Below are 27,462 nucleotides of genomic sequence, written 5' to 3'. Positions count from 1 at the left end.
CACCCGTCCTGCACGCACACACACACACACACACACACACACAGTCGTACGCTACTATCCAACAGGGGACATTCCATTGACTTCCATTCATTTCTACAGCCTAACCCTAACCCTTTTCCTAACCCTAACCATCACATACCTAACCCTTTTCCTAACCCTAACCAAAAGTCAATTCACACCTTAGTCCTAACTGCRACCCCYGACCCTAAAACAGGGTCATTTCCAAGAGGGGACYTACAAAATGTCCCCTCTTCAACGGTGAGTCCCCTGTTGGTCAGTGTAAAATGACACGCATGTCCCCTGTTGGATAGTTACACATGAACACACACACACACACACACACACTGACTGGGACATGATTGCGATTGCTTCGTGGTTCTCTATACTTGAACACGGCACTCCATGATTCAGTATGACGTACATAGATCACAGCATCTTTAGTAATTTTTCTTTTTCGTGTTTTTGCCTTGCTTTTTTTTCCTTTTTTTTAGTGCACATACATACGGCACTTAGGAGAAGCTAAGCTCTTCTCATAAGCATAAACGTCCTTTTTAAGAACAAAAGGAGCACTGTATATAATACATGTCATAACCATACATGATTCTTACACAAAAAAAAAAAAAAAGTTTCAAAACAAACTGATTCCAGTCCGTAGGGGCCCGTCCTCCCCTTTCGGTTCAGTCGCAGCAGATTCTCAGCCGGCAGCCTGCGTGTGCTCGTCACAGTTCGCGGCTCCTGAGCTTCTGCTGGTTGAGGACTTGTTAGTGTTGTAGAAGGTGACCAGCAAATGGCACGTACATAAGGGACAACAGGGGGAGATGGAGGAAATATGGACCATACAAATTGTTCTCTCACACGCGACAGCTCCACTCTAAAACAAAGAGTCCAGGGAGCAGACTTTGGTAATTTCCGTAGCGTCTCTCTCCCCCTCCCCTCCCACCGTCTGCTCTGACTCCTCTCTCTTCCGTGATGCGGGCTTTCCACTACCGAGTCAGAGCAACAGTAATCCCAAATTCTAATCTCCCAGAGCGGCAGAGCTCTTTGTAAACCTCAGTGACATTTCAGTTGTCTGTAGTTTGTTCTGGATTCCTCGCGAACGAGTCTCCCGGTAGCTTCCTTGCGTCGTTCTTTTAGTGTATAATAAAGTGGAGTTAGTGTCATGAAGCACAGTTGAAGGTCGGTGTCAAAGGCCTGCGTGGGGGGGGGGGACCCTAGGTCTTCTCCCCGCGGTCGGTCTTGGCGCGGCTGATGTTTCGGGGTTTGATCTTCAGGGACAGCTCCCACAATGCCTCCTCCGCCAGGTGATCGCTGAAGTCGTTGAAGAAAGAGATGATTTCCTCGTTGCGCTTCAGCTCGTAATGCCTGAGGTCAGAAGAGGGTAGATGCGTTAGAGAAAAAACAAAACAAAAGACGATCAATTTAACAAAGGTCAAACAGAGCATGAAGTAGTTCCTTAAAAAACACTCTGCCATACCAACACAAAGTAGATACTGAGATTTAATCTGAAAAGTGTGGTGTACATTTGTTTTGAGCACCAAGTATTTTGGGTCTAGAACTCTCCCATTCATTCATTTTCCATTCATAATAGCCCAACCATAGTCCGATTGAATGGACAGCAAAAGTCAAGGCTTTGACACAAATTCTCAATTGGACTTAGGTCTAAACTTTGACTAGACCATTGTAACACATAATTACGCTTTGATCTAAATCAGGGGGGCCAAACTTATTTTCACTTTGGGTCACATCAAGATCAAGAATGTCTTTAAAGAGCCGGTTGTGGCAGAATATATTGGGTTAACTATAAAATTGTTACAATATGAAAAAATACTGTATGTATTTTAGTCAACTATTTTAGAAATTAAATATTAAACATCTTTTCACAATATAATTTAGTCATACACAGAAAAACAACAGTGATCTGGTTATTAAAATAATAATATATTCTTTGAAATTCTTTCTGTGCTTCCTACATGGTTTGTTACAATCTATAAATGGGATTTCTTATAGTTTTCTTTCAACAATGATTTTGTTCTCATTTACTCTACTATAAAGGCCAGATTCATGGACTGCACAGATAAGTTTCCTGTGATTATCCTTGTAGCTCTATTATCATTAAACCTTAAACTACAAAAATCTTAAAATTTTAAGTTTAAGACCAGTTTTTTAGTCAACTTTAAAATTATGCACTTGTTTTAGTTTTTGCCTAAAATTTCTCATAAATGGGATAAAGAGAAGTTCGAAGGGTGTGAATGCAGCTGCTGAAACTGTAAGCGGCCTTACACTTGTTGGAAGCGCCGCATGCTGTCCAGAATATTGAACTGCTGCCAGCGTTTGGAGAAATTGACCTTCCCGTCAATGAGGTCGGGGTTCCCCAGGTGGACGAAGGTCAGGTCCTGGAGGATGAGGCCTCTGCAGGAAGGAGGAGGAGAAATCAAACAAAACAACCAAGTCAGGTTGAGCAGAGCAGCAGCAGATCTGTTCAAGTCTGAGCAGGAAAGTTTACTCACAAGTACGGGATGCAGGGGGGCTCCACCTCAGCCAGAGCAGCTCTGTAGGCTCTGAAGGACGAGGAGCTGTCGATCAGCGTGCAATACTCCTCCAGACCCTGGAGCAGTGTCAAGAGATAAGTGTGTTATTGTGAATAGATGATTAAAAAAAAAAAAAAACTTGTATTCAAGTGGCAGTATCATGTATTGTGCAGACATATAGCGCCATTTTATAGCACAATCAAGTAACTATGTTACATTCAGTTGCTATAAAAATCCTGCATTTATCAAAAATGACGTAAAAAATTAAAATTAGGCCTTTGTCTCTTTATGAAACTCCTGTTCTTTCTGAAACTCCTTCTGCAGGAAGTCCTCACAACATTGGTCCTCTATTAACTCCAACAACGTTTTAAGCAGCCTTTCACTAAGTGGATAAAGAGCTCAGCTGATGTGCAGTTCCACCAGGTATTTGCTAATCGCTGCTGGCTAGTCTGAAGGAGCTGAGTGAAGGATTTTGCACAGCTGAATGGTTGCCATGGGAGGTTAAAGAATTTCTCAAACATACATGAAAGAATCAATGCAGCATCCCAGGTATGTTTTTGATGAGGGAATAGCATCATACCATGATGTAGAGCTCAAAAAAGTTTATTTTTTTAAAGGGGCGGTTAAAGTACTAAAAAAAAAAAAAAAAAAAAAAAAAAAGCTCACCTCAGAGGTCTGTTTCTGCCACTCTAATCTCCTGATGGGGGCAGAGTCCAAAGCGGACAGTATTGCCAAATACGAGTTGAAATTATTTAACTTTCTTAAGTGCTGGAATAAGAAGAGGAGAATAAGTGTTAAATGTTGCCATTATGTTAATTTGCCTTTTTAAAAGTAAGATTCCTTACCTTCATTATTTTAATGAACTTGAGAAGCAGCTTCTCTCTGTCCTGAGCTTTCTCCTGCTGAATTATCAAAGAGCGCACCCTGCAGGCCAGAAATGAAAGGTATCAGCATTTAAAGAGAGACTAAATCAAGAGACGGCCGATCCAAGTCACGTCTTACCAATAGCTCATGTTGTTAAAGTGCTCTGTAAACTGGGTTAGATTGGGACTCTTTTCCTCATTCTGCTCCTTCGCCCAAAGCAGAACCTCTGGGATCTAAGAGAAAGCAGGACGAGGAGAAGATGACAGATGACCGTGTTTATTCTCCATGCCTCCGAGAGGTAAAGCAGAGTTATTCCAACCAACAGGGAGACGAGAAATCACGTCACCTCAATCTTGTAGAAGAGTTCAGCATCAAGAAGGGTGAGCTGGTCGGCAATCTCGTGACTGCGGAAGTCGTGAAGAGTCCCAGGCCTGGAAGGAAACGCAAACCGTAAAGAACCTCCGCTTCAATTATTTACGAAACATTACACACAACACAGTAAGCAGGGGAAACAAGACGGCGTCAGTTTTCCTTTCTCTCAGCAGTACCTCGCCGAGACCCCTCGAGCAGCGAGCGGCTTGAGGGAGTTGGTGTACCGCAGCAGCTTCTTTTGCTCCACCTTGTCCAGGATGTTCTTGCGGAGGACACGGGCGAGGCTGAGCTCGCCGTTACACACGAGCGTGAACACCAGGTCCATGAGCTGCTTCAAGATGTCCTCGGTCAGCTCCACCAGACTGGAAGACAACGGTGGACAGGTGGGGATTATTTGATTCGTCGTCTGACTGGTTTACCTGGCATGCAAGGCTTTATTTTGACCGACTCGGCAGTTCAACTCACCACAGCTCGTCGACGACACGAACCAGAACGAAGAAGGTGTTCTTGCTGACTCGCTTCTTGAAGGTGTCCGGACTGTGGCAGAATGTGGTGTATGTGCTATTGTGGTCAAGGGTAATGGTCTATAAAGTCTCACGTTTTAATATAAAAAGTGGCACGTAACAGACGTGGAAGAAAAAATGATTCAATTGTTTTCAAAATTCTGAAACGTGCAGCACGTGTTTGTATCTAGTCAATAATTTCGCTACGGCTGTCTCTTGGTTTATGCTTATGCTGTTGTCCGCTCCCGCCGGTTTTACATAGATACTCAAAATCTTCCCCGTTCTTCTTCATTCAGACTTACTGAAAAGCGCCTCAACTGTATTTTCAAGTCTGGCCACAGATTCTCAATTGGATTTAGGCCTGGACTTTGACTGGACCATGTGAATATCCTTTCATCTAAACCATTCTGTTGTTCAGGAACTGTGAGTTGAAACTAATCTTTTTTTTTTCAGAACTAAGAAAGAGAGAACAGAATCCAGAAAAGCAGCATTTTCATCTTAGCTGCAATTTCAGCATCCTTCAGTAAAGATTTAAATAAGGACAGCCTTTTCTGAGTAAATAAGGATTAAAGCAAAAAAAAAAAAAAAAAGGTTTTGCCAGCAAAGAAAGATGATTAGGTCAGCGTGACATGTTGAGTGATTTGGAAAGGATATCTGTAGTGTAGCTTCTTAATGAGGTCTTCTGGGGTTATAAAAGTCCTATATGTAGTCAGGAAGGCTTCACAGTACAAAACAAGATCTGTCGAGAAAAAGAGGGCAAAAAATAAGAGAGCAGCATTTTTGAGTTGACGTGCCGCCAAGATTAACCAATACTAGCTGACAACAAATCAAACATGACTGCTACAAGCACAGGCTGACAGACTGTTAATGCCAGACTGAGGCCATTTAATGCCACTCAGACGGAGAAATGTTCTCAAAAAAATCGGCTTTCAAATGTGAAATAAATTCAGATCTGAAAAGACGAGACACAGTAGGTAAACAGCTTTAGCACCATACCTTTGCGCTCTGTTTCCGTAGCATGGACTAAAAGGATGTCTCCCGACCCTGCACGAACGTCAGGACCGTCGTCATTCTGCAAGGATTCGGAGTGATAAATAAGGAAAAGATGAAGAGCAGATCAGCCTGGAGACTGATGCAGTTTAGCCCAAAACATTGCATGCACATTTTCTCCTCTTCTCCCCCACCAAGCCCTCCTATCGCTGCACCGACTCCTCTGATGACGAAGAAAAAGTCTGACTTGTGCAAAAAAAAAAAAAAAGGAAGGAAGGAAARAAAAAAAAAAAAAAAAAAATCACTGCAATAGGTCTGTGTTGTAACAGCGCTAAATGTCCTCCCTGGTCAGGAAGCTCCTCGCGTTTCTGATCCCCCTCCCTTCGTCCCTCGGTAAACCGCAGCTGTCACAGTGCCTCTAACCTTGCGGAGAGGCGTGCAGCATTTTCACACATCTGTATATCAGACTGCACCACTCAGGACAAAGCAGGAGGAGGTGGTGGGGTGGGAGAAGGCGGAGGAAGTTTTAGCGCTGCAGTTTAACAGGTTTAACTGCAGAGGGCAGCAGCGGCCGAGAGTGGCCACAGGCAGGATCTGATTGGACTGGCAATGACTTCTGCTCCAAAGACAACTGGGTAAAATGTGCTGGTGCTGCTGCTGCTGCTGTGAGGTTTGACCTGTGAGAAGTCTAAAAATTGGCTGATTACCCAACGATTTCAATTTTGGCCAATACCGAGATAACTGATATCAAAGTGTTAGAAGCTCACGTGCACCTTACGTCATACAATTTTGTTTTATTTTAGAAAAGAATCAAAAAATGCCAGAGAAACAACACACACTTGTTTTGGCTGCACATGCTCTCAAATACAAATGAAAAGTTTGGAGCCAAACTTTATGAAAAAAAAAATCCACTCCTTTAGTCCTTCAGTTTTTATATTTTAAAAACAAACAAAAATTGCACAACAGGTTAAGACTAAAGACTTGTTTTGATCCTCTTAAAAGGCACAAAAAAAAGTCACTAAAAGGAATAAAGTAAAAAGGAAACAGTGGAGGACTTTCAGACCTTTGCAGAGATGGATAAGATTGGTTAAACATGCAAGAATCGACTCTTATCACCCAAAATTAAGGAAATTGGGGCCAATAGATTGGTGAACTCCTACTAAAAACATCACACACCACCCAGAAGTCGACTCACCTCTTGTTTTAGCGTTATCCTGCTCATGATCTCCTTGTGGTCTATCAGAGACAGCTCGTCTACATCCTCCTCAACGCTCCCGGCCGTTTCTGCCGTCTTTTGCCTCCTAAAGCAAACCCACACATTCCCCGTCAACACAGACAGTCTCTCATCCATATGCATGTTTGAAACGGTTCATTCATAAACCAAAAACTAATCTTCCATATTTTTTAATCGGTTTACAGCAAAAAGCAGCAGTAATTCTATTTGTCTTCACAAATTAAATTAGGATGTTATTCCCTTTACTTAAGAATGTTTAGAAGAGCTCCAAGATTCATTAAAAAAAAAAAATTTACAATAAGGGACGTTTAACGTAGCACTGAACGTTGTGATGTGATTTATGGCATCACGTCCAAACAAAGATCACATTATCAGCTATAATATGGAGTTTTAGAGAACACGCAAGTGAGTGAGAATGATCACTGTTACCTTTCTTTGTCTACAGCCTCTTTACTATTGCTGGATGGCATCTGAGGAACAGGGTCTTGAAGTACGTCATCAGCTGCGATGGTTTCCTAGCAGTCGAAGGAAAGAGAGCGACCGTCAGCCTCTGATGTTTACAGTTCTGCTGAGAAGTTTGCATCCACCCAACGTTGGCATGAACGTTACTATTGTTGGGTTTCTATTTATTGGAACCACTCTTTTTCAGGTCAAGCTGATTTTTATATCCGACGCTCCTATAGGTCACACAAGCTTGAATTTGCTACAGTCCACAAAATTACACATGCAGGCTCAAATTTATGACAAACATTTTTTGTGTTTTTGGGAAAACTATCCTGTCTGTTGTCCAGAAAGAAATTGGCCTGTCTGTGGTGGGTAGATGCTAATTTAATCTAAGTCATGCTTGAAGGTGTTGACTTTGGAAAACATGCTTCTGTGTTTCTAGGCTTTCTCTCAGAGGAAGCATCGATGTCAAACTCACTCCATCCAGATAGACAGGGACTCTGGTATTCAGTTGTATCCAGTTAGGTTTAAACACTGGTTACTGGGGAGTTTAGACATATTAACTAATTTTTCTTGGGTTAGATCTAAGCCTGTTGTAATAAGAACTTAATTAGTTGATAACATGACAAATTAAAATGAGCTCAAAAATGTCCATTCTCATGATTAACATTTTTTGAAGGGATATTTTGCCAACAGAGATTTCATAATCCACTTTATTTATAGCTGTGATTGCATTTTAATTTGGATATTTAAATCATCTTCCATTACTATTTTACATTACTTGAAAATAACCTCAAAAACATCAATAATATTGTTGATCACAATAATTACTGGGACAATTTATTGCCCTGCAGTATTTATAATCGCGGCAAGCCTAGTTAGATGTTTCAAAATGATAATGCCAAACACACATAAATACTAATCTTAGTAGTGATGAAATACCTTGACCTCAACATTACTGAAAATTACTGGGCTATTTAAAAAAAAATTAAAAATGTTTTACCTGGAAACCAACCAAATTAAATTCAAATTTTGCCAAGAAAGTGGTCAAATATCCGGTCAGAGTCAGGTTGTTGGGAAGAAAACCACAAAAAGACGATATTACTTAAGGGTGTATGTAAATATTTGAGCCTATATGTACAACTTTGACTAAATATGGATCAGAGAAACTCCACAACAAATTCAAACTTGTTCACTCAAGTCTTTTTTTTAATATTCAACACATTTACATTATTCTACCTTGGAGAAAACTACCTTAAATGAATCTTTTTTTTTTTTTTTTTAAATCTCCTGTTCATGCCTATGATGGATTTACGCAACAGTCTGAGCAGAACTGTGTGTGGAACAACACTGGTGAGTGACTCCATGCAGCAACAACAAGCTGGCTGCAGATGAGCTCATATGATCTCGCCAGGATGTCATGCAACACACTGGCGGAGAAAAAGGAAGAATGGAAGTGTTGACGACACATTTACCACATCGTCCCAGAAGTGGTGATGCAGAGTGGGTGTGAAGTGTTTGCTTAGTGTGAGTAAAGAAAACCCAATGCACAAAAGCCAAAAACAGAGGGAACACCAAAAGGGGTAAAACTCAAACTCAAACACCGTCTGAGCCAGAATGCTACCACACACACACGCACACGCACACACACACACACACACACACACACACACACACACACACACACACACACACACACCGTCTCCTTTGTATGTTGACCAAAAACAAACAAAGAAAAGAATAAAAACCTGCAGCAAAGGTACAAGCTGACCCAAAAGAATAGAACCACACAAACAAAATAAGCCGCTACACATGCACAGGTGCACGTTATTCACTAAGGCAGATGTTACTGGAAACCCATTGAGAATCCTAGTCTGGGAGCTGAGAGATGTCAGGAGTTAGAGCAGAACGGGGTTAAATGTTCACCACAGCTGAAGCAGCAGCCAAAGAGACACCAGTCACCAGCCAGGCAGTCAAAACAACAAAAGCCCCTCCCCCGCCCTGCCACCCCCCTCACAAACACCAGCCCATGATTCAGTCCCAGGCGAACCTGTGAACCTGAAGTCATGATGTAGTCCAGTTCGGCTACACTTGCGTTGCATTTCCGATCGCCTTTTTTTTTTTTTTTTTCTTCCTCCCGGGGATGAATCAATAGGCGCAACACGTTGAATGAGATGTGCCGAGCGACTCGGGCCAGAGACCCTTTTTACTTTTAATCGCTCCCCCGCATCCGAATTGATTCATACCCCGAGGCGATGGGACGTGCAAATGGGATTGACCTTTCACCCCCGCGGCAGTCCGCTACTTACTCGGAGGGAGAGCGGCAGCTCCCCATTGGCCTGGCTGGACGAGTATAGGTTGACATACTCCCCCTCCCCGCCCTCGTCATTCACGCTTTCGCTCTAAAGGAGGGGAAGAGAGGAGGGACACAGACCGAAGCGTGAAGCAGCAGAGTGTTTGCTGAGGCTTTAACGGCCTTGAAGGAGAAACAGCAGCTGGCTGAGGTCAGCTTCAGGTGCATCTCGATGGATTAGAAGGTCACTGAATACCTTATTTGTCACAATAATTAAATCCAAAAAGGGAAACTCATTTCCTGTTTTATAAAGATCCAAAAAAAACCCCCAAAAAACAAAATAAAAACTGAATATTCCACAAGAGAATTACACGGAGAATTAGAATTGGGCGATGTGGCTTAAAAACAAAAACATATTTCTCAAAAACTGACCCGATTTCTCTTCTCTCTCTTCTAAAAGAGAAATCACAAATGACAGAAAATACTTTTAAAAAGTGACTTTTATTTCAGTCATCCCTTCTGTGAGTTGTACAACAGCAATAGTCACCCTAGAAGGATTTTTGTTCAATTACAAGAATAAAGTCATAATATTAGCAAAAAATTATGTAATTTTACCTAAAACAATATCTTAAAACCATGAGAAAAACTTGTTTTAATGAGTAAAAAGTTCTTAGAAATTGAGGTGAGCAGCTCAGTCCATTCTTCCTTCAAAACAGCTGTTTGCATGATCTTATCAAAGTCCTGCTACTGATAATAATTTGATGATGATATGTTAAAAGATTAAGTATTTTCACAAAATGTATAAAGCACAACTTCATGACATGCTCAATATTCCTCATTTTAATTTTCTTACTTTTAGCATTGGCATTTTTATAAAATTACTACTTTGTTGTCCTTATATTATACTAGAGCAGTGGTACCCAACCTTTTTATTATCGCGGACCAGTTAAGATTTGGAAATTTTGCTGCGGCCCGGGGGGACTGAGAGGCGTGAACCGTCAGATAAGGCTTCTGCGTGTTGGTGTTCCCGCTAAATCCTGAATATACCCAATTTGGGTTGTCTTGGCCTTTTTATCGCAGCCTGACAAGAGTACGGCCTGCTGAATGTGACAGGTAGCCAAATCAGAAAGCGTGGTGACGTCAGAACAGAGGGGAATCCCAAACAGCTGACATATCGCGCAACTGGGTCCGGTGGATATCGGAAATAATACGTGGAAATGTTTATTATTATATGTAAAGGTCATTATCATATATGTTTATTATGTTTATTCAATTAAAAATGTTAACTATGAAAAAACATAACTCGCCTCCAAATCATAGTGCAGCAAATAGAGCGGCTGCTCCCGTCGTCTTTTATCCACGCCTTTTCTTTTTATTACGTCTTTTATCTCTTAAAATGACTCCACAAACTATCACTACTGCTTCTACATTGTCATCCGTGTTTGGCTATTCTAAATTTCCGTATGCTATGTTGGGAGTTTTGTGGATTTTCTTCTGGAATCGGGATGTTCGTGACTTGAATCAGTTCGTGTGGTGTGTTGCACACACGAACCGATCGAACCTGTTGTTCTTTTATCAGCTCTGTGGTCACAGAGGTTTGGAGAATCGGTCGACAATTCATAAATCTTGCCGTCTAAACCAGTCTTAAGACTCACAAGCTCTACTCATCTCCTCTCGACCACTGCCTAAACCCTCTGACTCTGGTCGCTATGGTAACGTTTACATATCCCTTCAAAATAAGATACAGATGCGCCACAAAAACGAACATTTTACTTTCGTGAAAATTTTAACTCACAATAATGACTAACGGGAGCCCTGAGCTTGTTTCTCTGCAACGTGTCGGTCCTATCAGGGAGAGACGAGAGACAATGGCACCTGAAGTGTTGCTTATATCCACAGCCTGCTTGGTCTCTATGTGGCGAAGCAGCTTTAAGTTTCATTGCCTCATTAGCAGCCGGTAGCCGCATGTTACGCAGAGCGGCTTGGACTCACCTACCGGTCCGGGATAAATCCATTCTCCTGTTTCTTCTCTGGGCCTTTTCCCCTTTGCAAGGAAACTTTCCAAAGACATCTGATCTGTTTCTTACTCATTTTGCTGCTTTTGGGCTCAATGTTGGCGTGCAAGTAATTGAGAGAATCCGGTTAAAGGATTTTCAAAATAAAAGATCCTCCAGACTCAAATAATACATGAAACGGAAATATTTCATTATTTCTTGCGCGGCCCGGTACCAATTGGTCTACGGACCAGTACCGGTCCATGGACCGGGGGTTGGGGACCACTGCAAAAGAGGCTTTAAAACACACTTATCTAAGATGGTAGTAGGCCTAACATCAATCTGACAGAAACCCAAGGAGTGCATTGGTGAAAAAAAAAAAATCCAGATTTTTCAAAAGTGAAATCCTAAAATACCAAAAATTTGATTAATCGATAAATGTTCTATGAAATATTATCACCTAAATATTGAGCTACCAGAGCAAACAATGCAGATGAGCTGAAGGTTCGTCAAAGCCGCGCTGCATTACTGATGCAATAACTGATGCAAAAGGAGCCCCACCAAAAAGTGACTGTATATACTTTTTCTAACAGGCCCTCCCTTTAATTCTATAATTGCTTTTTTATTGGTGGATTTTCAGAAGAACTGGGTCTTGTGTTATTATTGGCTGTAAGCCATGATCATAAAACACTAAACTAATCATACTGTGGGTAATCAAGCGAAACAAGTTTCTCTTTTTGAGCTTAATTACTGAAATAACTTATCAATCACATTCTAATTCACTGAAGTGCACCTCAATTCTACAAGGAGCAGCTGTGAGTCGTCATGACCAACAGGTGGCACTGGAGCGCATCATATGGAAAAAAAAAACCCTACTGGCAAGAAAAAGGCAGTGTAGCATGCTCCACTGGGATTCTTTTCAGACTAATAATAAGACAGAACACAGATTGTGGGACGTGATAATGACACCTAGATGCCACACGGCGAATGACTCACTATATAGTTTCATTACATGTGCAGCAGTACAAGAAACCCAAACAGCTGTTATCTAACTTGAATCTGCAGAGGCAAGGAGGGTCGGCGTTCAGATTTCATTAAGGCCTAAAGGACTCCATCATATGAGCTCACCGCCGAGGTGTGGAGCGAGTCAGTGAGAGAAGACTCAGAGGGAAGACAGACGGCCACAGAGCCCATTGAGCCAGCCAGGGAACCGTTGGGACCGCCCCCGCTGCCATCCAGAACGGTGGCATTGGTCAGGGCGACCTGGTCCAAGCTCTGCGATTGGTGGAGAGGACCCAAAGCAGGAAAAATAAAAGACAGGGGAAAAGTAAAAAAAAGAAAGAAAAGAAAAAAAAGAAAATAAAGGACAGAACTGAGAGATCAGAGAAGAGAAGTCAGAGCAAACAGAAACAGAACAATAAAAGCGGGATGATGGGAAGCAGTGTCACCTCTGCCAACTCGGATTTATGGGAGGGATGTGTCTGAACATGAAATGTGCTGCATGCACACATACATCTGTATACACAAAATTACAGACAAATATGACTAATAGATTTATAGTAAGAAAAAAAAAGGGGTGAGGGGGGACAAATCTTGCAGAGACATCGATTAGCTCGGGATGATAAATTAAAACCGGAGATGATTCAGTGTACAAGTGTGTCGCCAGCATAGGAGATGCCTGTCAACAGGGAGGTAGCAGTAACCTGTTAGAACATGTCTCACATACCAGCCCTGTGCGAGCATACCGGCGCAGAGCCATGCAGACACAGACCAGTGGCAAACGCTGCACACGCTCATGCGCACACCAATTTTAGTTTATTTTTCAAACAAGATCAAGGCCGGAAAAAAAAAAAAGCACCGTTAAAAATCTTTGAGCAAATGCGTCCAAATATCGCCTTCGATGAGCTAAACGACGCAATTATTCCAAAGGGAGTTCATTAAAGAGAAATTGCGCAAAACTCGGTCGAGAGAACGAGGACGGCGATTGACGCTGGAGGACAAAGACGAGATGAAACGGGGGGAATGCGTTTTCCATGAGGCCCATCTGGTGCCGCATTCCACCAGAGATATCCCAGGGGAAATCCACGCCATGTCTTAACGTGCCTCACGCACCATGTCGTGGGGTTATCATGGGTCGACCCTCCCAAACACACCGAGGGGGATTTTTATACTTAGCCACACCAGGCTAAAGTTAGGGGACACGGAGAGACGTTTTGACTACAAAATACCAAATTCATACGAACCGGTTAGAGGTTGAAATGTTTTGTTAGTTACGAGCTCAAAAAAAAGGAGCCAGATGCTGCATAACTGTAGCTTCAACGTAAAAGAGATCAAATGCACCTCTAATTCCTCCACCCGTCGTGAAAATAAAAAAAACATGTAATGATTCATCCAGGTAAAAAGACAATATGCAATATTTTTTAGATTGTTTTCACACAAATAAGCGTTTTGTAAATCACAAACTTGGTTTTAAATTATCTGTGGTCAGTGTAAAATAATTCAGTTTAGGCTGACTAGCTAATACTTTAAGTTCGGTTTTTAATTCTAGGCCAAAATAAACATTACAAGTCTTTCCTATTTGTAGAAAATAAAATGAATGCTTCATAAATCTCACACTGGGTTTTAAAGAATATTTGTACTTCCCCCATAGATAAATTCAGCTGTACTTTAATCAGTGTTTTATGGATTAAGGATTTTAAAATAGAGGTGATCAAAAGAAGACCAGACATACATTTAAGCTGCAATTAGTTAGCCTGTGGCGGGAAAGAAAACTGGCAATCTGATGTTACGCCACAAAGCATAAAAATACCTTTGCTTTGGTTTAACCATTACTAAAACGAATGCCTTTATATTTTGAAGGCGGGTGTTTCCTACTCTTCTATGAAAGACCTGGCGTTGGGGCGATTTCATGGGAGCATGCCATTCCATTCTTTTCCAGATGACGAATAAACAATATGACTTGCGACAAACTATTAAACTGCTAAGTTTGAATGTTTTTCCAATCAGTTCATAGAAAACAGATCCAAGTTTATGAGTAGATGAAAGCATTACTTAAAAAAAAAAAAATTCCATCTAAAAGTTTTATTGAAAGTGTTGCTCCTGTTCAACGTCCGTTTTATTTTTATTTTTTTAAGCACTGAAACTACTTAGTTGTAGTTTCTTAAAGACCTGACCAACCTTTCCTTCTCTTTACCTTCCAAAGCATCTTCTGCCATGTTAAACAAGATGTATCACCAAATATATCACAAGCATAGGAAGGCTCTGTGATAACTATTAAAGTAACATCAATGCACTAATTGCAATCCCAGCAGGTCTTGCATATGGAAATATTGTGACAATGATACATTCACAATATATTGTGCAACCTGACTTGTGACCACACAATTAAGCCTGTAAAACTGAGCAATAAATCAACTATTCACAAGCTTAATTAAAATCAACATGTTAATTTTCATCTGCATGCTTGTGTAGTTCACTTTAAAGAGATGCTGCCCTTTAATATTACAGGTAAGAAGTCATTTTGAAAAATGCTGAAAATATTTGACACATAGTATAGTACGGTGTTAGTTTGCACTTTATGTTTAACAAAAGTTCTAACTTGCAGTTTTGCATGTTTTCCTTGTCTAAGCCTAATAACTAATATGTTTTGAAGGGTCATTTTGTTTTGTTGAGACTTCAATGATCCCGTTTTATTTATCATTTTGGCTGTTTATTTATTTTGGATATTTAAAATGTTTTCAGTGTTAAGCGCTCAGTACAAAATGAACGTTTATTGATCTTTAAGAGGGTGTACTTGCATCTTAATGCCAGTTTCATTACATTTATTGCCGTCATTTCTGGGACAATTTATTGTCCAGCAAAATACGTCACTGTGTCAGGTTTACACACAATTTGATCAGTATCAACTACTGAAATATTGTTAATCTTTTTCTCAGTACTGTTTTTGTCTCTTGCAAGATTTGTAGCATATGTATAATTTTTGAAATTATTTTTTTGTGTATACATTGATTGCTGAAGTCAAACTTAAGAACTCCCCAGTTTTGTTGACTTGCCCAGAAGTCAGACCTTGGGATACGCTTCTAAAGTACAACAAGCATACACAAAGCAGGATAGCTGCAAGCCAGCAGAAGCACAGTCACAAAAAGTGGCAGCAAGTGCTCATAATCACAAAAAAGTGCATTTTTATCATAATTGAACCAATTCTTTCAAGGAATAGTAATAATAATAATAAAAAAAAACATCTGTCAGCACATGGATGGGTGGTTGGATGAATGAATGAAATCAAGAACCAAACAGCAACAAAAGCACTGATGTTTGAGCTCCGCCAGTAACTATAAAAGGTGAACAGAGTCTCAAATGTCGAGCTACCTCACGACCACTTCACCACACAGCATCTAGCCGGACCGCCAATGTGAAGGAGGAGAGGAGAGGGGGAGGCGACTCACCGTGGGCGTAGTCAAAGACGCCTGGCCGATCAGGTAGGAGTTAGAGACGGACATGCTGAGGCCCAGCCCAGAGCCCGCCTCCTCCAGGGCCGCCACAGACGGCTGGAGGTGGCAGGAGAGAGAGGAGGAGGAGGAGGAAGAAGGGGAAGAGGAGTGCGAAGCCTGAGGAGAACAAAAGAAGGAAAAGATAGAGAAGATAAACAGAAATAGAGGAAGTGAGAGTAGTTTGGGGTCAAGGGCAGGCGAAGAGGGAGTAGACGGTGTTAAAGGACAAAGAAAAGAGAAAGAGTGAACAGTTGATTACTTGAGTAAGCAAGATTGAGTTAGAGCAGATTGAATCAGAAGTTCAGCAGCAGCAGAATGGTAAAAATCAGAGAGATAAAAGCTGAATCATCAGCTCAGTCTGACGGACGACGGATTCAAGACTAAGAATCAATAGCTTGCAAAAAAAATAAAAATAAATAAAAATATTCATACCTCTCAAATTTTTCCACAAACCTACATAAAGAGGCTAAAATCAACTTTGATCAGGTCCCTCACACCTGCAGGGGAGAAAAGCATTTCTCGCAGAATGAAGCCGCCACCACTGTGCATCACAGTGACGGTTTGCAGTGTTAAATTTCAACCAAACAAGGTCAAAAGGTTTTGATGAAAAATGCTCGTCCCTTTTTTTCTGGAAAAAAAATGTTGCAAACCATGATTTTTTTTTTTTACTCCAATTTGTGTTGGTATGTCACAAAATTTCAATAAAACCTGTTGACGTTCGTGGTTGTAATTTGACAACGTGGAAAAGTTTAACGGGTATGAATACTTCTGTAATACTTCTTCGGAGTTCTCTCAAGAAAACTTATGTCCTCGAAGTTCACGCGAGGCATTCAGGTAACGCAAATCATTGGTGATCCTCAAATAAACCTTTGGATATCCTTCGCTTTTAAGCTTTAGAGAGAAAACCAGGCCAACTACTATATGGTCCAAACAGAGCCAATATGATGTGCTGTAGGGTTTTATTTCCAGCCTTTATCCACCCAGCAGCTGGAATTACTTTTTTTTTTTTCCTTCCTGCAAAGCTGTGTAAAGTCGCCAAAGCATGTAAGCCTGTAACACGGGTTTATGCGGGGGGCAAACAGGCTTATTCCACCGGGCCTCGAGCTCATCAAGTCCAAAAAACACGAGGCCGGATTAGGGCCTGCAGCAGCGGCACAAATGTGTGCAGTGTGACCAGACCACTCGCAGACGAAAGAATGATAAAAATACAAATCTGTTTGAAATACACAGTCAGGGTGGTAAAAAAAAAACAACAACAACAACAACAACAAAAAAAACAGGACAAACGCTGATGAGGTGTGTTATAATATGCCAGTGCAATACTAACAAAAAGCTTAAGGACATATAGATTTGCCACCTCTTAGGTATCTAGAGGAGTGATCAATCAAAGAAAAACGTACATGGCTTCTAAACTATTCAAAACTATTTTTTTAGTTCAAGCTAAATAAATAAATAAATAAATAAATAAATAAATAAATGCCTCTCGCTTGCAGTGATCTATCCTGTGTATCTCGTTTGCTGCTGATTCACTGGCAGAGGTTGTCTCAATTAACCCAAACACCACCTCAGATTAAGATAAAATCTCTGAATCTGATGCGTGGCTGATAAAATCTTGTCCTGTCTCCCCCCGGCGAGCTAATGCCTCAGGATTGCACACAAATGTCTGCTGTGGCTACAAAAATAGCCAAGAATAAAGACGTAGAGAGAGAGAGAGAGAGCTGTGTGGGTCAGATAGATGACAAGATAAGAGAAAGCCTTGGAAAGGAAAAAAAAAAGAAAGAAACATGACAGATTCTCCATCTTTTCTGAAAAATAACACTCCTGTTTTTAGGTGAAACTCGGGAGTTTCATTGATGAATACATCACATCCACTCAGTCTAAACTGGGCGGGGAAAAAAAAAATGCGAAGAATTTAAATTACACCTCTGCTCATGCAACTCAAATTAGTGAATCCAGCTGTTTATGTACTCCAACCACAGCGGTAAGCGAGACCGGGAACAGTATGAAACTAACTGGCTTGCAACCTTCGAGAACGGTTGCTTCTCACCAGCTGTCTTTGTTTTGGAGGCAAGGCTGGCGGCTGCAGGGGCTCGTGAACCGAGTCGGTGCTGCTGAAGGAGTCGTTGAAGCCGTAGACCTCCTGGAAAAGCTTGTTATGCTGCTCGTAGATCCTCTCGCTCTGTGGCATCTGGTAAAAAACGGAGGGCTGCGGCTCCGAGTAGTCCTCCATAAACTGCATATACTGGAGAACTGAAGGAGGAAGAGGAAAGATTTAGAGCTGTGAACTCGATTGCATAAGGACTGACTTATTTTACGGTTTGATTTCATGCGTTTTCTTGTGGATGTATTACTTATTTAGTACATCTTTAAACGTCTTCCTGCAACACTGAGTAACAGAAAGTTTTGGTATATTTTACTGAGATTTTATCCAACAAAGCAATGACAGATTGTGATGCTTTTAAGAAAGATAGACCCTGAACCCACCGTTCCCTGCAATAACACAAAGATGCATCTATTCATAAACCAGTCGCCAATCTGTCAATTTTCAGACAACCAGTTGTTAAACATTTTGTAAAATCAGGTTTTCCTTTCAGTTCATACTTATGCTTCTTGCTTTTGCTGGTCTAACTACCACATAAAATTCCACTAAAATACATCGAAGATTGTAGCTGCAACATGACAGGAAGGTTAAAAAAAAAAAAGCTTCTAACTGTATCTCCTGCTTCTTAAAATGTGTCTGTAATCCTTATCATCCACATAAGGAAGGTCCCCAAATACATTCTTGATGATTAAATTACCCAACCTACATCATTAAAACAACCACAGTCAATTTTCGATTGGTGACAAAACTCCTCCAGAGACACAAAAGTGAATAATAATGACCAAAGAGCAGAACGTATCTTTAAACTCACAGGACTCTTGTACTTTTGACATTCTTTTATTTTATTGGCTCTAGTGGTCTTTACTTGATAGTTAATTAACAGGAAAGTTGGCAATGAGAGATGGGGAAAGACATGCGGCAAAGGTCGCCAGGCCGGGAATCGAACCTGCGACGGTAGTGTCGAGGACTAAGGCCTCCATACATGGGCTGTGCTCAACCCCTGCGCCACCACACACACGTACTTTTGACATTCTACATAACTGCGGTCATACTCAGTAAAAAAAAAGAGGTCTCAACAATGAGGTAGGGCTGATCGTATGGATGACATAACACGGTAGCTAGTGAGGAAGTGATGGATAAGCAGCTGAGGAAGTGACCAAATATTGCCCTCTGTGGCCTCTCTCCCAGACTCTATTGTGGCACATCCTAGTATTTACTTCCTGTCTCTATTCACACTGAATATTTCTTTGACATAAAATGTGCAACAATGAGCTGATGACGAAGCGCTGCAAATGTCCGGCTTTCCTTTTCCTAATCAACCTCATTATTTACTTTTCTCTTGATTAGTCTTTGTTCTTGACTTTGCTTTCTGCTCCCGTGTCCTGCATCCATCTCAATCAGAGGGCGTCCTTTTTTTGACCTTCGTACTTCATTACTTCCTAGGGCTGGGCAATATGGCGGAAAATCAATGTCATGATATATTGAGCAGTTTGCCTCGATAACGATAAATAGACGATAACACTATAAGCCTACTCACACACAGCCAAGTAAAAAAGAAAAAGACAAAAACAACTTTTCATTTTTTTAAAACACAGAAAATGCAGATGTGGCTATTGTCATAAATTTTGCAGTCTTTCGGTTTATCATCTGGGTCTATTCCATCCACAGCATCGCCTTTCCCCCTCAACATCCCCACCACACTTACTGTGTCTGTTTTTCTTTTCAGGAAGTGGCGGAGGGTTGGCGGGGACATCTGCGTTCTCGCTGGCCATGTACTGGGAGACAAAAACTCCCCCGTTGGTTTGGGGCATGGGCGAGATGGGTGTGAAAAGGGGGAACGGCGGCGTGGGGTGAAGCTCCTCTTCTGACAAGTTATCATACTGGGAGGGGTAGCGCTCGTACAGCACCCTGGAGCCTCCGTCGGGGAAGGACGAGGTCTGCGTGCTGCGTCGTTTTTTCAGAGGCAGAGCGGGGGGTGCGCTGGTGCGACATGACTGTAGCGGGTTACTCTGGTTGGGCTGTGGAGTCCAGTATTCTTGCTGCTGGGAGGGAGGGGCGCTTAGAGGGGGGTGCATGAGATGCTGTCCGGGAACAGGGGACGAGGATTCGCTGTGAGACTCGGGCAGGGGGCTCAGGCAGCCCCCCACCTGTACCGCAGTTAGGTTGTCCCCGGCAGACAAGTCCTGGTGGAGGAAGTCGTAATCCGGGTCATAACTCTCCGTGTTGTCTGAAAAGGTAAAGACAGCTAAAAGTTAATAGAATGATTGTGATAAAACTATTACATCCCAACTCTAAAGAAAAGTAGTTTTTACTAGTTAGAAGTATTTATAAAGCTTTATTTTTTGTACCAATGTACCGGATTATCAGGCGCACTGTTGGCTTTTGAGGAAATTGAAGGTTTTTAGGTGCACCTTATAGTGTGGAAAATACGGTACATGTATTAAAATGAATATGAACGGTCCACAATTGCAGATCTATTCAGTCTAATTCTATGCTTTGTGCTCTTAGTGACGTCATGCTTTATTATTTATTTTGCATTATAGATTTCTAATTGCACTTCTTGTTTTTACATGTTTGACCAGACTTGTGAAGCTATTGGTGTATTTAAGTGTGTTAAATTTATAATTCAGTACATTTATGTTTTTTTTTTTTTTTTAAAGAAGCACTTTAAATTCAGCACTGTTTCTGTATAGTATTGGTATCGGCAGATATGAAACCCTAAATATCTGTATTGGAAGTGAAAAAAGTGGATTGGTGCGTCCCTCAATTTTCACCAAAAATAATCTCTGTTCCCATATATCTTCCATGCTTTTCCACAGTTCTAAATCACTTTATAAATATTAAAAGTAAAAATACAAAAGTTTTCTATAATTTCATGGCAGACATTTTTATTTTTTTACAGTGGTCAAGCTTTAAATAGAGGCAGCAGAATACACACACTGGAGGAAAGGAAGAGAGGAAGAAAGCCAGGAAGGAAGGCGAGGCAGATGTGAGAATTTTATGCATGTATGTGTGGAGAAATGGGTGGATGAATGTACAGACAGAAGGAGGGATGGGTGCATTAACAGATGAAAACAGATGTTGGTCAATTGGATGAAAAGAAAGTCTGCAAATTGAACTCCATTTTTGTTTTTCATACTTATCTAGAGTTGAAAATTACTTAAAACCTTAATTTTGACCAATCTAAGACTGTAAGAACCTTAGTGCAAAGAATGAAAGAAATATCTACTTCTGGGTTACTACCTGTAGGTAACAGAGAGCCTCTGGGTTGAACACTAAACTGTCTACCACAGAATATGACTTAGAAAAATTTGTCAGATGCAACATATTTCAGTTAAAAATACAGAACAAAAATTAATTTAGCTTAACTTGTTAAAAGAAGTAATTGATTTTAGAGTTTAACTTAATAATTCGGCAACACTTAAACCTTTTTCAGTTCAAACACGGGAACAAATCCAAAAACGAACCACAAGTGTCCCACATGAAAATCTACAGAATGGAGTTCTGCTTGCATCCTTACCCAGCGTCTCACAGCTGGTGTTGCGAGAACACTGACCGCTGTCCTGATCCATGGAAGAAAGCTGTTCGTCAGACTTGCTGAGCTTCCCCATGCTGCTGCAGGGCGACAGGCGAGGGGAGTCTCCGCCGTATGAGTGGCTCCCCCCAGAGAAACGCCTCTGGAAGAATTCCTGCTCGTATTCCTGCGTGGGAAAAGAAGATTTCCATGTCGTGATTCTCGTTAGCTAGAAAACGTTTATTTGCTCTAGCCTACAATGTTCCCAGCACAGTTAGATTGTGAAGGATTAGAACACTGACACTCTGCCAAAGGGCAGAGAGATTGTATGACACACTTTGGCAATTGCTTTTCTAGCTCCTCGAGTTGAAAAATTTGAGGAAACACAGGAGACTGTAAACAAAAGTGCATTTTACTCTGGAAAATCCATAATCGAATCAATCTATCACCTGTCTGTGATCGCTGCATGGTAAACTGGAGCCACGGCTCATTGGCGCAACCACTGCCACTGGTGTTGGTGAAGGCGCTGACTGACGTTTCTTAGGCGGAAGTGCTGGTGGTGGACTACAGGGAGGAAAAAAAAACACATTGGAAAAAAATTACAAGCACGCAATGAGTGATGAAAGTTTTCTTAAAACAATCGTATAAGCATAAAAAGACACCTTTAAGCATGTATGCACTTTGATTATGTATGTATATTTACATGAACACAGACATTATCATCCCTGCTCTCTAATGGTGAGATGAAATCATGAGTGTTTCACGAAAGCCCCTCTTGTAAATGGCACAGACTCATCCTGTCTGTGCAACCGAAACACTCTCAGAGTTAATATCAGGTCAAAACAGGAAAACAAATAGGGAGCGAGCCAGCAGAGGTGACCATGATATGGAAGCTAGCAAAACGACAACTCAGAGGTCAGTCACACACTCTCATGCACCGGGCGGATTTCTGATTGGATGAGGAGGTCTTCAGCGGGTTACCAAGGACGACACACACGTCAGGGTGATGCAACCATGCAAGCCAAAATGCCTTCATCCAATCCAGAAACGTTGTGAGGTTCGAGGGTGGAATGTTATAATGAAATCAGACGACCCTACGGGCCGACATACTTCTCCTTCTGAGAGGGTCTCCTTTGGCCAGCGTCAGCACTCAACTGTGCTCTGTTCCCAGAACGAGAAACCAAGGACGGAACGAAGATAAATAAATAAATGAGAGAGATAGCAGGAAGAGTAGGAAACAGGAAGCACAAGTCTTAAAACAGTTTGAAAGTTGTGCAAGAACCTGGCAACATAGAAAGTGTAATCAACATCAAAAACGCCAAAATCCGCCCCAAGCATCTATATCTGAGGATGGCTGACTTCTGGTCAAAGCTAAAGTTTTGTTTATTTTTAATTTTTTTTGAAAATTATCAAAAAAATTACCTTCTGGTTAGAAAGAAGGAGTAATGCTCTGAACAAATGGTGTAAGATTGTCACCTGAGTTCTGCCACTTTGGCTTCAGGAAGAGGAGGTTTGGGTGGGGCTACATCCTCGTCTTGTAGTACAGGGGTAGCCTTCGCAGGAGAGGTTGCTGGAACCGTCCTACTCGACACTTCCTGCTCGCCATCTATCAAGGGCACCTCCACGGACGCGTTGCTGCACACACAAAAGCCGCCCGGGTAAATCAACCGCTTCATGTGCTGGTTTTAGTCAATCGAGTGTGTTTTATGCCCACCTCTCAGCAGCGGTAACAGGTGGAGCCGGTTTATTCGGGGTGGTGGGCGATGGTTGCTCTTGTTTTTCAATGGTCAGCTTCACCAGTTCCTGTTGGCAGAAAATACAAAAACAGAGTTTGTGACTCCTTCGTGAATACTACACGTGAGGAAAACAGAATGGCAGGCGGCGTACCTTCACTCCATCCAGCACCGCCTTGATGACGCTGGTCACTGCGATTACGCTTTCTTTGTCGTCCAAGTCGATGCCGTCCAGCATCACCTGGTCTGCCCAGCGAATGAGATTGCCCAGACTCTGATAGACGCGGCTGTGACACGAAGACAGCGCCGAGCTGCCGCCGCCGATGAGGATTAATGTGAAAGAAGACATCAGTGGAAAAAAAAATGTTAAAGAGGCAGGAAGGAATGCATGAAGTGGCGTAGTAGAGTAATTGATGGTGAAATAAAAGGCAGAGAAGTAGGTAAACAAAGTGGGAATTGTAAAAATACATTATTTTAAGTCAATGTATCCCCTAGGAATTTTATACACTTCATCACAAAAGCGTAATAAGTGAATTTACATTCAGCCCCATTTACTGGGAATGATTAAATGGCTACAAAGACATGGTCATCCATCCAAACCACGGGTCTGCAACCTTTACAATTTTAAGAGCCATATTTGCCTCTAGTCCAGCTACATAAGATTTGTTCTGAGCTGTAAAAGTTGCAATTTCTTTTTGTAAATGCTTGCTTCCAGGAATTTGTTGCCATTTTTTTTTTTTAAAGAACCCCATTTTATATCCGTTTTTAGGTTTAAAAGAAAGAAACACATACTTTCCAAGCAAAGATGGATACATTCCCTTCTGTTGGACGTTTAAATTTATGACAGAACATGATTTCCAACTAAATTACAAAAACACACACACATATATATATATACACACATAAAACTAGTATTTTTTTGTTTGATTCTGTCATGGAAAGTCAATGTATTCCATAAAAAAAACTGCTTCAATCAAAACCTGTTTACAATACTTCCTAATGTAACTGGTGTCTTCATGTATCCCACTTCATAATTATTACAATCTAAAAAGGGCAATATTTGTGTTTGTTAAGCTTCCAGTGAATGCAGTAACCCGCAGTCAGAACCGTGCAGGAAATATTTAAATACTTTAATTTGTCACTTTTATTGCGATCGTAGTAAATGCAACATATCAAGATGGTCTTAAATCCAGCTCTACTGTTAACACACGCTCAAGAAAGCAACGTGACTTTTTTTGAGAGATTTGTCAAAAAAAAAAAAAAAGTAGTAAAGAGACAAATTACTGACAAAAATTCTTTTTGGCTACTTTTTGTTAGTCCATCACATAAAATCAAAGTAAAATACACTGACATTTGTGAGAAAGCGTTCTAAGAGAAGGAATACTTTTGCAAGGTACGCTACTCCAACTGCTGACTTTTTGGTCAGCCATGATAGATGTGTGTGGTGTGTTAAAGTAAGCTTTCCAGGCCTTGAGAGCAGCATGGATAGCAACACATGGAAGAGGGGTGTCGTTTCTCCAAGCAGCTCGTTGCGCATTCAGACCCGATGCTAAGGTGTGGCGTAAGCCTGTAGCAACGTGTTGTGACTGATTCACACCGCCGGAATATTCTTCCGACTGTCTCTGCAGGGCTTATCCCTGAAGTAAGTGGGAGACAGCTGAATCTACTGGAATTAGAAGGATTTGAGGGATGGAAAGATATGAGCTATAGGTTGCAATGCAGCTGGGTATACTTGTTAACCTAACAAAGGAAGCAGCCTTGAGTCGAGTTTTTAGAGAATAATAAAACTCTACTTTTGGAAAATAGGCGCTTCTAGATGGACAAGTAGCGCTAGCGTGTTTTGGCATAAAACGGTTCGATTCACCAAAACTCAAATCTAGGTCAGCTGTAAACTAGCAGGATTCTACTTCACAGGCTGAAGTCATGAGTATTACGGCAACTATCGACTGCTTCTGGATACAGGGCTGTGGGTGAAAAGACAAAAAAATCCACCACCTTTGGCCTCTATTCCTTTATCAGCACTCATTGAGACGGAAAGGATAAAGACAAAAGACAGAGAGGTTCCAACATGCCCCGACAGTCCACCAAAAAGAAGAGAAAAAACTGCAGGTGAGCTTTCTTTCCAAGGTTTGGCTTATACAAGCCAGACACAAATATGGAAAGTAAAAGAAAATGACTCGCATTAAATCTGAAAGTATAACCTTTGTACCGAATAAGTCAATGAGATGTCAACTGCAAGCCCCACATTAAATGTATGAGAAGCTAAAAAAAATGAGGAATGTCAGTCACAAAACTTTAGCAGTCGGAAAAGTCAACATCCTATAAAATTCCCTGTCTGCTATAAACTGTGTCAAGGCACAAAATAAATAAATATGCTGAATAAACGTACATACACAGTAAAGGAAACATTTTGCTGTAGTCTAAACTGAAGATGAACACTGCAGGTAGCCCAGAATTTCAGCAGCGGTTACTTCCGAACATACCTATGCTGTATCCGGGCCTCGATTTGGACAAGAGGTAAAATCGCTTCGAGGACCTTGCTGGCGGAGCCTGGCAGCATTTCCAGCACTTTTTTCTCCACCACCATTTTGTCCACGATTGTCTTGAAGTATTTCAGAGCGCTGACCACCTCCTTTTCATGCTCCTCCAGTCTGCTAACCTTCTGAGAAGAAAAGTGGATGTGTCATCAAATAGTAGCTTTGGATGCAACCACTGACATTTTCAATGCCAACTAACAATAATTCACCCTTATTATAGCGAGCCAATATATATTTAGTATCACAGTTCTCCAAGTCAGTGGATCCTTAAGGATCTTAACTGGGGCTCATGTATGGGCCTGTAACAATAACAAATGGTGATGGACAACAAATTGTCCCAGTAACTATTGCAATAAACAATAACGTTGTTGTTTTTGATACTATTTTCAAATAAAATATTGTAACTTTTTTCCCCTGAAAGACCAATAAACTTTCATTTTGTTAAGAACACAACAGTAAAACTGGGTGACATTTTAAATATCCAAAAAAAAAAACCAGGCGAAAACAATGAATACACATGGAACATAAACCATGAATAAAATGGATTCGTCTCTGTAAACCAAATTGCCCTTCATAAAACAGTCAGAATGGAAATTATTGAGCTCATTTTAATTTACCATGAGATTAACCGCTTACTGCGACAAGTTCAGTCAGGAATCAAAACCTGTTGGGTTTTAAGATCCTCTTCAGAAACGTAAATAAAAATGAGAACCAGATGTAGTAGAAAAAAACTCATTAACAAATGAATAAAAATTAAATTCACGCCATTGATGCGTTTATATCGTCGTTTATTTAGCATCAAAAGAAAGGTTGAAGTAGTGCTGCACAATAAATCAAACTGCAAATCATCATCGCAGTAACAACATGTCATTTTACAACCACGAAGGACTGCTTGGAAGCAGTATTTGGTAAGATACTATATTTCAAGTGTCATGCATTTAAGCTCTCACATTAATAATGCATACGGTCAGTTGGATGGAGTCAATTTACTCTTAGAGTCAACACTAGATGTATTTCTTAAGTAGTCAAGATGCTAAAGCTCAGAGAGAGAGTTTGGAATGTTCTTTGATTTGGAAAGACAGAAAATAATCTAGAAATTGAAGGTTAATCACAATTTTTAGCAGTAGTGATGTAAAGTGATGGTAATTAAATATTCTCCTTGAAATTGCGTCACCTTAGTCTGAAGTTAAAAAGTTTAGAAACCGCTGTTATAAGCCTTCCAGTTCCCTTCTGTAAAAATATCCCCGCTGCTGTATTTGCACAATAAATATAAGGTAAGATAATTTTATTTATATAGCACATTTTCAGCAACAAGGCAATTCAAAGTGCTTGCGTAGCGTAGTTTCCGAACCAAGCATCTACATTCTTCACATGCCCTGAAAAGTGATGCATGATGAGCATTGAGAGTGACAACAAAAGAGAGCCTGAGGAAGTGATTCAGCAGCTGATCCATTCCAACACTGATGAAGATGTCTTCAATGGTTGTAGTGTGCAGGAGGAAGATGAAGATGGTGATCAATGACTTTTCCTAGGCTATTGAATTTAATTACATTTTTTTTTTAAGCAGCCGTATTGCAGGCACTGTTTGGAAAAAGCATTTACACATTTGTGCATCTTACCAGGGAATATTTAATTAAATATGATTTATTTGATTAAAAGTTCATGAAATATGTACCAAAAATCACAGAAAATCGTTCTGTTTTTTTCTTCTTTTTACACAGCAAGAAATGTTTTTCTGCGTAAAAATCCCATGTTACAACATGGGGCACTTGCAGTTTATGCATAAGTGTGTGTACATAATTGTATTTTAAATTTTTTTGTCTTTTTACAGTTTGTGGGTGTTGCTTATATTCAGGTATGCTCAA

General features: G+C 40.9%; 1 protein-coding gene across 10 annotated transcripts in view; it reads right to left on the bottom strand.

Moving 5' to 3' along the window:
* Positions 1 to 359: 359 nt before the first annotated feature.
* The window catches only part of rapgef1b (Rap guanine nucleotide exchange factor (GEF) 1b), a 49,838-nt gene continuing 22,735 nt past the window's right edge, over positions 360 to 27,462 (bottom strand). For 2 of the 10 annotated variants that reach the window (XM_008423672.2, XM_008423670.2), the window contains exons 3-27: positions 25,544 to 25,722; positions 23,215 to 23,371; positions 23,042 to 23,130; positions 22,804 to 22,962; positions 22,438 to 22,488; positions 21,777 to 21,891; positions 21,334 to 21,514; positions 19,519 to 20,040; positions 17,760 to 17,962; positions 15,668 to 15,829; positions 12,351 to 12,497; positions 9,245 to 9,337; positions 6,921 to 7,006; positions 6,453 to 6,558; positions 5,264 to 5,339; positions 4,922 to 5,006; positions 4,230 to 4,322; positions 3,941 to 4,126; positions 3,739 to 3,823; positions 3,531 to 3,625; positions 3,374 to 3,452; positions 3,195 to 3,296; positions 2,508 to 2,605; positions 2,281 to 2,409; positions 360 to 1,362 (exon numbers count right to left, since the gene is read on the bottom strand). In XM_008423672.2, coding sequence (XP_008421894.1) covers positions 1,212 to 1,362; positions 2,281 to 2,409; positions 2,508 to 2,605; positions 3,195 to 3,296; positions 3,374 to 3,452; positions 3,531 to 3,625; positions 3,739 to 3,823; positions 3,941 to 4,126; positions 4,230 to 4,322; positions 4,922 to 5,006; positions 5,264 to 5,339; positions 6,453 to 6,558; positions 6,921 to 7,006; positions 9,245 to 9,337; positions 12,351 to 12,497; positions 15,668 to 15,829; positions 17,760 to 17,962; positions 19,519 to 20,040; positions 21,334 to 21,514; positions 21,777 to 21,891; positions 22,438 to 22,488; positions 22,804 to 22,962; positions 23,042 to 23,130; positions 23,215 to 23,371; positions 25,544 to 25,722 — 3,429 coding nt within the window. In that variant the 3' untranslated portion in view covers positions 360 to 1,211. Of the gene's footprint in view, positions 1,363 to 2,280; positions 2,410 to 2,507; positions 2,606 to 3,194; positions 3,297 to 3,373; positions 3,453 to 3,530; positions 3,626 to 3,738; positions 3,824 to 3,940; positions 4,127 to 4,229; positions 4,323 to 4,921; positions 5,007 to 5,263; positions 5,340 to 6,452; positions 6,559 to 6,920; positions 7,007 to 9,244; positions 9,338 to 12,350; positions 12,498 to 15,667; positions 15,830 to 17,759; positions 17,963 to 19,518; positions 20,041 to 21,333; positions 21,515 to 21,776; positions 21,892 to 22,437; positions 22,489 to 22,803; positions 22,963 to 23,041; positions 23,131 to 23,214; positions 23,372 to 25,055; positions 25,518 to 25,543; positions 25,723 to 27,462 lie in introns of those variants that run through there. The other 8 variants (XM_017307899.1, XM_008423677.2, XM_017307900.1 and 5 more) reach the window with 8 other exon arrangements.

Source organism: Poecilia reticulata, linkage group LG12, assembly GCF_000633615.1.
Source record: "Poecilia reticulata strain Guanapo linkage group LG12, Guppy_female_1.0+MT, whole genome shotgun sequence".
Classification (NCBI taxonomy): domain Eukaryota; kingdom Metazoa; phylum Chordata; class Actinopteri; order Cyprinodontiformes; family Poeciliidae; genus Poecilia; species Poecilia reticulata.
The sequence above is the reverse complement of the archived record's forward strand: the minus strand, read 5'-3'. Positions and strand labels throughout refer to the sequence as shown.